Raw genomic sequence first — 12,072 nt, 5'->3', positions numbered from 1 at the left:
TCACCTCCTTAAAGGCCATATCTCCAATATAGTCACATGGGGGTTAGGGCTTCAACATACGAATCTAGGGGGAGGGGGCAAAATTCTGTTCATTGCACTCGGGCACACATAAGACACAGCCAAGGCATCCCTATGGCCTCAGAAGGAGGACCTTTGACATAATTCAATTCTTTTCTATGGTCACAGTCACTGAATCTTTCTTTTTCCAGCTGCCTTCTCTATGAGATATCCAGTCAATTCAACTCCTCATGTTGATGCCTCCTCAGGCATTCTGTGCACTTCCAGGGTCAAGGAAGGATCATCCTCTTATTTGTGCCCCAGTCCTCAAATATCTGAGATCCAGCAGGTCCTGGGTTTCCAACATTGGCTAATCAGAATCACCTTAGCCATAGTTCTCAATCTTGGGAGCTCTTTTTTTTTTCTTTTTTTTGTGAGGAAGATTAGCCCTGAGCTAACATCCGTTGCCAATCCTCCTCTTTTTGCTGAGGAAGATTGGTCCTGGGTTAACATCCATGCCAATGTTCCTCTAGTTGATATGGGACGCTGCCACAGCATGGCTTGATAAGCAGTTTGTAGGTCCATGACCAGGATCCAAACCTGTGAACCCTGGGCGGCCGAAGCAGAGTGTGTGAACTTAACCACTATGCCACTGGGCCGGCCCCTCAATCTTGGGAGCTCTTAAAAAAGCTCACCCCAGACTAATTCAATCAGAATCTCTGGAGGTAAGACCTAGGCACTGGTCATTTTTAAATCTCCCCAAGTAGTTCCAATAGGCAGCCAAAGATGAAGACCACTGATCAAAGAGGGGTGTGTGTGTCCTGTCCCCCTCCCCTCAGATTCCAATTTAGTTTTTCTAGACTGGGACCCAGGAATCTATATTTTTAAACAATTCCTCAGCTGATTCAGATGATCAGCCAGGTTTAGGGGGTTACCACCTTCCTGAAGCTAAACTGCCTACTCCTGCCTCCTGTGACTATCCATTTCTGTGGCTACACATAAGCTTTACAGATGCAGATTTCATTTCCTTCCTCCTCTTTGTGGCACATCATTTTTGGGACAGCCCTTCACATGCACCAAAATATAATACTTAAAGAGGGAGCAAGTTTTCTGAAAACACGAGGGGAAGCAGCAGGAGAAACCAAATGGGGGTTTAAAAAGTGTGCAGCTTGCCAAGGGACAGAGCAAGAAATCTGGTGAAAGATAAAGGAAGGGGTGGCAGTGGGGATGGAGACATGAGGTCACAGGGATGAAAATGGGGCTGGCAGGATTCAATAGCAAATTAATAAACACCTGGTAAGTCAAGAGCCCCAGAAGTGAAGGGCCTTGCTTTGGGCAAAAAAAGGTAACAGGCAATAGCATCTCCTGGTGTAGCACCCCCAACCCAACCTCGCCCATCTTTACCCTTACTCTCCATCAATATTCCTCTCAGGAAAGGATATCATGGACTCCTTCACACCAAACTACAAGAGTATTTTAATAGGAGACGATGACAATAAACCAAAAGAATGGGGTTGAAAAAGAAGGAATTTCAGGTACATTTACTGAATGGAGAGGGACAGGAGAGAGAACAACTCTTTCTTAGCTCTTCAGTAACTCCTATCATCACACCACTCTTTACCTGCTGAATCCTGGTGGCTGCTAACTATGCTGCTCATTGTGCAGTTCTCTAATACTAACATAAAAATGAGGTATATTACTGACATCCAGGCATTCCTGATGAAAACCTCAACGTTGACAGAAAGGTCACATCACAGACTTGACAAACTTTAGGGGAAGCGTTGCAGCCTATACGTACATCACCAGCCATGGATGTTAAGTTTTCCTCTTAGAGGCTGAAAGTCAAGACACTTGGATTCTAAGTCAACCCCCACTCTCATACTTTCTGCTTAACTTTGCCATATTATTTTTTCCCTTAACATCTCTATCTGTATAAGAAGAAAATCTCAAGGATAACTTGATTGAATTTGGCCCCTGGAAACAAAAGTAGGAAGAAAGAAAAGGGAGGAAAGACATCAACACGAAGGTTAAGAAATACATTCTAGGGCCGGCCCTGTGGCTTGGTGGTTAAGTGCGTGCACTCCGCTACTGGCGGCCCGGGTTCGGATCCTGGGCGCGCACCGACGCACCACTTCTCCGGCCATGCTGAGGCCGCGTCCCACACACAGCAACTAGAAGGATGTGCAACTATGACATACAACTATCTACTGGGGCTTTGGGGAAAAAATGGAGGAGGATTGGCAATAGGTGTTAGCTCAGAGCCGGTCTTCCACAGCAAAAAGAGGAGGATTAGCACGGATGTTAGCTCAGGGCTGATCTTCCTCACAAAAAAAAAAAAAAAAAAAAACCTAAATAAAATATATCTTTAAAAAAAAAAAGAGAAATACATTTTAAGCAAGTATTCTCTCTATAGAAAGTCAAGCTAAATATGTTTTGAGTTAGTTACTATTCAGATAACATAGAAAATAAGCTAATCACAGAAGAAAAGACATATATTTTAGTGAAAACAGAGTAGTCTTTACCTTATCATTCAGAAGTGGCTTGATCTCTGTGAGCTGAACATCCTGAAGTTCATCCATGAGGACAGATGACAGTAGAGGATTCTCAAGAGTAAATCAGTAACCCTGAAATAGAAGAGAAGGAGGAAAAGGAAAAGGATTAAACTAGGGGTTGGATACATACTAGTTGCACCACATCTATTCATTCAAATATTAGAGTTTAGTATGTGTCATGCACTGCTCACTTTCTGAAAACAGTAAACTAGATAGTTACGGCAGACGGACTCTAGGCGGTCTCCATGATCCCCGCCTCCTGGTATCCACATCCGTGCATAATCCCCGCCACTGCGTGTTGGTGGGACCTATGGCTTGCTTTTAACCAATAGAACATGGTAAAAGTGATGGAATGTACATGAGTACCTGTACAGATTACACTACATAATATTTTGACAGCTGTCTCGCTGAGAGACACACTTTCCCCTGCTAGCTTTGAAGAAGAAAGCTGGCATGTTGTGAGAGGGTCATAGGGCAAGGAACTGAGGACAGCCTCCAGCCAAGAGAGCAAGAAACCAGGATCCTCAGTCCAACAACCTGCAAGGAACTGAATGCTGCCAACAACCACATGGGCCTGGAGGCAGATCCTTCCCCAACTGAGCCTCAGATAAGAAGGTAGCCCTGACCGGCACCTTGACTGCAGCCTTGCAGAGGACCCAGTCAACCCACGCTGGACTCCCAACCTCCAGAAACTATGAGAAAATAAATGCATGTTGTTTTAAACCAGTAAGTTTGTGGTAATATTTTTATGCAGCAACAGATAACTAATACAATAGTCTTTGCCCTCATGGAGTATACATTTTAATTACTGAAGATGTATGAGTAAGAGAACAACATGCTCAGAGCTACGCTTCACGAAGCAACAGTTTGGAGGGTGGATTAAGAAGAGACAAAAATTGAAGGTTAATGCTGTAGCCTAGGATGAGGCCTTGAATTAGGAACGGCAATGGGAACAGAGGAAGATGAACCAAGGCTAACCTCGCTAGCCTTCACTTGGGAATCAGTGAAGCAGTGGATGGAGAGTATGGTAGTCAGCCTCCAAGATGGCCTCAATGAGCCCGGTGATCCTTGACTCTTCATATTTGCACTCATGTGTAGTCTCCCACCCAAATAAATCAGGGATGGCCTGTGTAACTAACAGAATGTGGCGGAAGCAACAATATGTGACTTCCGAAGCTATGTCATAAAAGACATTATAGTTTCTGCTTTAACACACTGTAGTGTTGAATCATTAACTCTGGGGGAAGCCAGCCACTGTATTGTAAGGACACTCAAACAGCCCTCTGGGGAGGCCCATGTTGAGAGGAACCAACTTGCCAGTATCAACCTGTCAGCCATGTGAGTGAGCCACCTTGCAAATGGATCCTCCAGCACCAGTCAAGACTTCAGATGACTGCCGCCCCAGAGACATCTGACTGCAACCACATTAGAGACCCTGAGCTGAAACCACCCTACCAAGGCTGCTCTTGAATTCCTGACCCACAGAAACCATGAGACATAATAAATAATTTTGTTTAGGAGTGATCTGTTACATAGCAGCAGATAACTAAGAGAGGAAGATAGGGAAACACAGTTCTAGGAGAAGAGGGTAGCTGGAGGGGGGAGGCAGAGTAACAAGCCATAAATCCTTCCTTCAACCCAAAGAAGCCATGGGGAGAGGGTGCAAATACTGGATATTGCATCCAAGTGATTCTCACCCAGACTTCTGTGGAGGATCACAATTAGCCACCCCAAAATGTGTCTTGTTGGCTTGATTATTTTTAAGGACAAGAGACTCTGAAAGAAACTTTGACCTTCCCCATAACTACCCAACAGAATTTAAGATAGAAGGGCCTGTCCCAGGAAGGAGGTATCACCATAGATAATCCTAGGTGTGGTGACAGGAAGGCATCTAGCAAGGGCCATTTTATCAAAAGATCTCTTTTGGGTCCCAATGTCTATAGATGGCCCAGCAAACACTTGTGTATCAAATGTTTGCTTTTCCATCTCCATGTAAATTGCCTTCCTCTCCTTTGAAGTCTCAAACCACTACCCCCAACACCCTCCTTTGTCTCTAGCTGAAGATGGTATTTAAGGTGGTAGCTTGGCCATTTTGGCAAGTTACTCAGTTTTCCTGGGTTTCTCCCATGTATACATGTTATTAAACTTCGTCTGATTTTCTCCTGTTATTCTGTCTCATATCAATTTAATTCTTAGACCAGTGAAAAGGACCTAGGGGGTAGAGGAACTGTCTTCCTCCCCTACATTTCAAAGCTCTAGGCTTCATCTCCTCTGCCTTGGCCCTCAACTCATCAAAGTCAGGAAAAATGCTAATTGAATGAGTCGGGAATTTAGACATTCAACCACCATTTATTGAGTACCTACTGTACAAAGCATTATGGAAGATACAAAGAAGATCCCTGCCTTCCAGGAGCTTACTAAACAGTAGAGATGACAGCTATCCATAAAACTAACTACAAAAGGAGAAATAAAAGGGCCAGAGGAGTTCAAAGGAGGAGTAATTACTTCTGATTGGTATGAACCAAAAAAGCCTTCACAAGATATTAGTTTACTATATTAATCCATTTTTCTGTTTTTCCCTCCAGAGAGAGAATTGCATGGTTTTGACTTAGTTATCTACGGAGAGGGTATGTGTTCCAGGCTACCTTTTAACTATTACTGACCAAAACACCACAATAAATCCTGCTCCCAACTGTGACTACATTAGGGCAGACTAACAAAAGCTCTTTTATCATTCCTTCTAAGAAGCCAGAGAATGCCAATCCAGAACACTCCTCAAACTATGGACCCCACATGCCAACCACGAGCATCCAAACATTTGCGCCCCTTAGCACAAGCCTGATGATATTTAACCTCCCTATTGGACATGGTTCTTTTCTCAGAGCCCAGCACCCCATAAACTTAATTGAGCTACTGATGCCCAGAAGCTGAATTTTTATACCAGCCACATTTCAAAAGGAGATGAGGTGGCTTGAATCTTTTATCACAAATTTCAGCCGGCACCTACAATTCTATTTTAGAGTCCCCACTTCAACCAAATTAACTCTCAAAATATTGGCCTAACTGGGATCTACTCATTGTGTTTATTAATCACACTATAAACTGTGGCTACTTTTCATTTGGACTTCACTATTATCAGTAATTTAAAACGGCAATTTTAAAGTTCTTTTTCCTATTGTAAAAGCAACATGTGCTCACTTTAGAAAATGTGGAAATTATGGAATAACGAAAAAATATTTTACTCATAGTCCTTCTACCTAAAGACAACCACTGTTAACATTTTAGTCTATTTCCATTTGGTATTTTTCCCCAAGTAACATGGTGATTTCCTGAGACTGTTTTTCCAACCTGTTCGCTTTATTCCCTAGTCTAATTCACTCACTTGAAAGCAGGGCACTGCAAGATGTTAATTATTCAAATGTGACTCCACATGGCAGGGCCTGTCAAGGAGCCTCAGGGCCAGAGGAAAGCCTGAGGTGCCCCCAGGTCCAAAGTGACTGGCATTCACCTAACGTTCCCGTGCATTTTTTAAAGATGAAGAAAAACGAGATGTTTGTGCCAGGACACTTAAACAAGGGCACAAATTAAATGTGAAGGCTTTCCCTATCAGCTGGGCCCCGTGCAGACTCAACACAGGACAGTAAGCAGCTCCAGTATGACTTAGGAATTGGCAACAAGACAGCAGACGTTCACCTTCTACATTATAGGGGACCTAATGCATTCTTCCGGAGACTCAATTTTTGCTCAGTTCTCACTGTCCCAAGACCTTGCCAGTGAGCAGTTTTATAACACCTATAAGAAAACTAAGATCACGCAGTGGAAAACTCCATCTCCAGTTCCCTCAGCTAAACAAACTGGCTCCCTTCTGGGGATCTAAGGCCTGCAGTGCCCTCATCTGCACAAATGATATGACTGCCAGCTCCCACCCTGGTACTAAGGGCTATTAATACTTTTACAAGGCTAGTAGGGATTTTTCTAAACTGCAGTAGACAACAAAATGCGCACCCTCTTTCCAAGTTTTATGAGGTAGAGAGAGGACTGATAAAAAACAGCCCTCCTTAAACTGAGGAAGTCAGCCTGGTACCAAATGGCTAGGAAGGGAAAGGGGAAAAGTCTAATTCCTACTCTGTGCCAGAAATTATCATCTAAGCACCTTATGTTTAATCTTCATAACAACCCTCTCAGGTAGACAGCTTCATTTCTTATTTTATAGATGAGAAACTTAGGCTTAGAGAAGTTAAGTGACTTTTCCAATATCCCACATATAAGTAAGTAACCGGGCAAAGATGTAAAAGCCTTTGCTTTTCCCACTATACCATAATGTCTACACCAGACCCCGTCTACTGGCTGTAGGACCTTGGGCAAGTTCAAGAGGCACCTCCTTGAAGTAAAGGCAATAGAGGTCTAGAGCAATCCTATACCACCAATGACTCAGATGCCTTACAATGAAGGTTTGAGTCATCACACCCCAGGACAAGAACCCTCAGTATCTCAGTAAAGCTGGCCCTTCGCATCCGCAGGTGCCACCAACTGCAGATCAAAAACATTCAGGAAAAAAATACAGTATAACAACTATTTACATAGCATTTACATTGTATTAATTATTATAAGTAATGTAAAGGTGATTTAAAGTATATGGGAGGATGTGCATAGGTTATATGCAAATACTATGCCATTTCATATAAGGTAGTTGAGCATCCATGGATTTTGGTATCCTTGGGGGTCCTGGAACCAATCTCCCAGGGATACTGCTGAGGGATGACTGCAGTTAGCTGAGGACAAGGAGAACATGGAATGGGTAGGGAAAAGAGAAACAAAATTCCAGCTATTACTTGGCAACCAGCTTCAGAAACAAGGGCTACTTCTTGCTTGCTGTTAGAATAGTGAGCCTCAAACTTTAACGTACAGACAATCACCTGGGGATCTTGTTGAGGATCTTAGATACAATCAGTTTTGAGTGATGACAGTCCAACATGTGACCTCATCAGCTGAGGAAGAATGGAGATCATTTGAGTTGAAGAGGTGAAGAACTGAAAGGCTTGATTATTAGCAACAATCCTTAAAAGAGATGATGAGGATGGGGTAGAGACAGACTCTGTCAATCTAATTTCATCCTGCCTTCCTCCAAAAAGGATTTCAGTAAACTAGACGGGATTTTAAAAAGATTCAACAGGCCAGACCAACTAGAAGGGGAATATACTGGAGAAAGAGAGAAAAGTTTAGTAGTTTACTACAGAAATCCAGCTGAAAAGTGACAAGAGTCTGACCACACTATTGGAAACACAGATATAAAGAAAAAGGGAGATATAGGGTATAAAGTTGGTAAAAATATGGGCCGGCCCGGTGGCTTATCAGTTAAGTGCGCGCGCTCTGCTGCTGGCGGCCCGGGTTCGGATCCCGGGCGCGCACAGACGCACCGCTTCTCCCGCCATGCTGAGGCCGCGTCCCACATACAGCAACTAGAAGGATGTGCAGCTATGACATACAACTATCTACTGGGGCTTTGGTGGAAAAAAAAAAAAAAAAGAAAAAAAAGAAACCATATAAAAAAAATAAAATAAAGTTGGTAAAAATAGCGTGAGATCAGAGAAGAGTCAGATTTTGCCAAGGTTTCCATTTAGAGGGATAAAAGAATGATAACATAATTAACAGAAACCAGGGAATTGAGTAGCAATAACAGAGAAATTGGTGAAAAAATCAATTTCGAGTTAGAGCTGAAATTTGGGCATCCAAGAGATCTGAGCACAGGTGAGAATTAGTGAGGAAAACCTGTAGGCGTTCACCAAACCAGAGACAAGGAGGAGCTGCAGGCCCTGGGCTCTTCTGAAAGACAACTCAGTGATGGAAAAGAAAGCAGAACCAGTAAGAAATAAAGAAAAAAATGCTCAAGAGATGCAAGAGGTAAAGCAGAAATACAATGTCACAGAAGTCAATGGAGAAGAGAGATTTACATGAAAGGGGAGGAAAACTGTCAAATGCTGAAGGGGGGAGGGGGGAGGAGGAGGATGAGGACTAAGAAAGGTCCACTATCTTTTGACAGGGAAAGTCAATGGTATTATAATCTAGGAAAAATGAAGTTTAGTTCTCCACGCTGAAAAAAAGCCCATGCTTATGACTTTTTAGAAATATAGAAACTGACATTTCTGAATTTAAATGCAAACAACAGGGCCGGCCCCGTGGCTTAGTGGTTAAGTGCGCGCGCTCCGCTACCAGCAGCCCGGGTTCGAATCCCGGGCGCGCACCGAAGCACCACTTCTGCGGCCACGCGGAGGCCGCGTCCCACATACAGCAACTAGAAGGATGTGCAACTATGACATACAACTATCTACTGGGGGCTTTGGGGGAAAAAAAAAAAAAGGAGGAGGATTGGCAATAGATGTTAGCTCAGAGCCGGCCTTCCTCAGCAAAAAAAAAAAAAAAGAGGATTCAGCAGGATGTTAGCTCAGGGCTGATCTTCCTCACAAAAAAAAAAAAAAAAGAGGAGGATTCAGCAGGATGTTAGCTCAGGGCTGATCTTCCTCACACACACACACACAAAAAAGCAAACAACAATGTTCCTAGGGTGGCCAGGAGAGGCACCAGTGTTCTTTGATACTCAGAGAGTCAGCACTGAGAGGGCCTTTAAAGATCATCAAGACTACTGACTTTTAATTTTTGCACCAAAACTCTGAAATAGATAACAGAAAAAAGTGTAGGGGCTCTGGCTGAAGTGGTGGTGAGACCACTAGGGCTCTGCAGAACACAGTTTAAGTCCAATGATACAGGGCAACCTTTGTTCACTCAGGAAAAATGGATGCCCAGGTTCTTCCAGTCATGGAAAGAGCCCATAAGCACATGAGATGTGGACTCTAGACCTAGGTGGGCCCCTACCCCGCCGAGTGGCACTGGGCAAAACACTTTCCCTTTCTAGGCCTCAGTTTCCCCATCTGTCAAGGGAAGAGGTTGAGCAGGAGGACCTTTTTGGCCCCTGATAGGGCTGACATTTTGTGACCCAGAACCTCCCTATAAATGCAGTATTTTAGATTCTTCCCCAGGGTGAGCACTCCCCCACTCCCCATCTCATTTGATTCTCACCACAATCCTCAGAGGTCACCCAGTTATCAACTTGATGAGGTTCAAAGACTAGCTGACAGTCACTCAGCAAATCAGCGGGAGGGTGCACTTGGACTGACCCCAGGGATATGAGGGTCTCAGGCTTTTATCTCACCCTGCATCGTGTCCACTTGGTCAGAGAAAGCTCACTGAGACTTCTAGTGCTTAAAAACATTGCTTTGTTACTTAAAAAAGACAATAAGGGACTACACATAGTATTGGCTTTCTAAACTAGAAGGTGTCTTGTTTTGTAGCTTTCCCCCATGACCAAGGTAGTTTGTCAGGCTTTGCCAGGATGTACTAACAGCAGGCCACTAGGATGTATTCTAGAGGCAAAGTCAATCACTTTTGGTTTGGGCAAGACTGCAGACAGACAACCAAAGCAGAAGGAAGGCAGCAAACAAAGGAGGCATACTGAGAAGGAGCCGGCAGGGGTGAGCTGGAGCTGGTGCTGAAGCAGTTATGGCTGAAAAGCTGCAGGCAGTAGCCAGGGGACTGGGTAGGAAGGTGGACAGTGGTGCTCCTACAGCAAGCTGACTCACATCCTCCCTTTTTACCTATAAACCACTGGCTGAATGAGTAATTATTATGGCACTTTACATCTAAGATCTCACTGGGTTATCACAATGGCACTAGAGGTAAAACCCTGGGGCAGTGGCATCATCTCTATTACAGAGATGAGGAAACTGAGGCTTAAAGAGGTGAAACAGATTGACCAAAATAACACAACTAATAAATGCAACAGTTGGAACTGAAATCCAACTTTCTTCTGATCCAAAACGCTCACTCTATGCCCTGTACCACACTGCCTCCCAGGTTATCACATGAAAAGACCTGGAGGTGAAAAGGAGAGAAACCCAGCAGACCACCTCACTGCACCCCCCCCACACTGAGGACACCTCTTTACCTCTGGTCCCAAATTACACCAAGCGATTAGGATCAGGCCACAGGCTCTAGGATTAAACCCTAATGTGAAGTTAATAACAAGAAAGCACAGATTTGGACTGGCATTTGCCTTCATCCATTAATTCAACTGAGGAGGGAGATTAAATCTACAAATAAATCACTACAGTTCAAAGCAGTATAAACACGAGCCTATGAATCAGACAAACTCTAAGGCAGTTTCTCAACCTTGGCACCACTGACATTTTGGGCCAGATAATTCTTCGTTGAAGGGGCTGTCCTGTGCACTGTAGAATGTTTAGCAGCATCCCTGGCCTCTACTCATTAGATGCCAGTAGTATCCTCCTCCAACAACCAAAAACGTAACAACCAAAAATGTCTCCAGATGCTGCCAAATGTCCTCTGGGGGGCAAAAATTGTCCCCAGTTGAGAACCACTGCCCTAAGGTTTACAGAGGTTTAGGGCAAAGGTCAGTTAATGCCAGGTTGTGGGTGCTGAAAAAAAGTTTCATGGAGGAGGTAATATTTGTACTGGACTCTGAAGAATAGATAAAATTCCCGCAGGTGAGGATGAGAGAAAAATAAAAGCAAGAATTCCAGAAAAGGAGGATAACTTAAAAGCAAGGAGATGAGAAAGCACGAGTCTGTTGGAAAATGTTCCAGTTTGGCAAGAGCAGAAGATTCCTGTTGGAAACAGGAGATAAGGCTAAAAATGCCCATTGGAGTAAGGTCACAGATAGCCATCCATCAACGAATATTTACAAGAAATACACACATAATGAGATAGCCAGCAATATAAGATACCACACAGATGTTTAAGAGTAACAAGCCAAACCAGCGCTGTTTCCATGTGTCCCATCTCTCCAAGAGGACAGAATGTTGCTTGAGTATCACGTCTCCCCTTGCATCTAGTGTTCACTGCATGCAGTCAGAGCTAAACGAAGCACCGAATCAACGCAGAGGTAGGAGAAATAACTAAGGACTGGGATGGTCAGGAGTTTCTCAAAGGAGGTAAGAGTTATGGGCCTTGAATGGATATGGTTGGACGGCTGGAAGGGAGGAGAGGACATTCCAGGGAAGACATCCAGGTTGGGAAATAAAGAAATGTACACAATATATCCAGGAGACATCAAGAAGGACAATGTAGCTGGGAAAGAAGACAAGGCTGGTCAGAACACAGAGCACATGCATCAGACTTCACTGCGTAGACAACTATTCCTGAGGAGCAGAATGACACAGTTGTTTAAAACTTGGTCATTTTGTCCAGTAAGTTATCTTAGCTACACATTAGGAAGACCTGGGAGCTTTGAAGAATGTCAATACCCAGGCCCCAACCCTAAAGACCTAATTTAATCAAGGCGAGGATAGGGCTGGTATTGTTTTTAAAACTCCACAGATGATTCTTACATGCAGCTAGGGCTGAGAACCACTGATCTATATAGTCATGCCCTCAGCCTCAGAAGAGAAAAGAGGCCTAGAAATTTAAGTGATTTGCGTAAATTCACACAGCCAGCTGGATATGGGGCCAG

General features: G+C 43.8%; 1 protein-coding gene across 6 annotated transcripts in view; it reads right to left on the bottom strand.

Annotated features, from left to right (window-relative positions):
• Positions 1–12,072, bottom strand: part of NDRG3 (NDRG family member 3) — a 75,362-nt gene that overhangs the window by 54,847 nt on the left and 8,443 nt on the right. For 4 of the 6 annotated variants that reach the window (XM_058562751.1, XM_058562752.1, XM_058562753.1 and 1 more), the window contains exon 2: positions 2,520–2,621. In XM_058562751.1, the coding sequence (XP_058418734.1) occupies positions 2,520–2,576 (57 nt within the window). In that variant the 5' untranslated portion in view covers positions 2,577–2,621. Of the gene's footprint in view, positions 1–2,519; positions 2,622–12,072 lie in introns of those variants that run through there. The other 2 variants (XM_058562757.1, XM_058562756.1) reach the window with 1 other exon arrangement.

Source organism: Diceros bicornis, chromosome 19 (assembly GCF_020826845.1).
Source record: "Diceros bicornis minor isolate mBicDic1 chromosome 19, mDicBic1.mat.cur, whole genome shotgun sequence".
In the NCBI taxonomy this organism is placed as follows: Eukaryota; Metazoa; Chordata; class Mammalia; order Perissodactyla; family Rhinocerotidae; genus Diceros; species Diceros bicornis.
The sequence above is the reverse complement of the archived record's forward strand: the minus strand, read 5'-3'. Positions and strand labels throughout refer to the sequence as shown.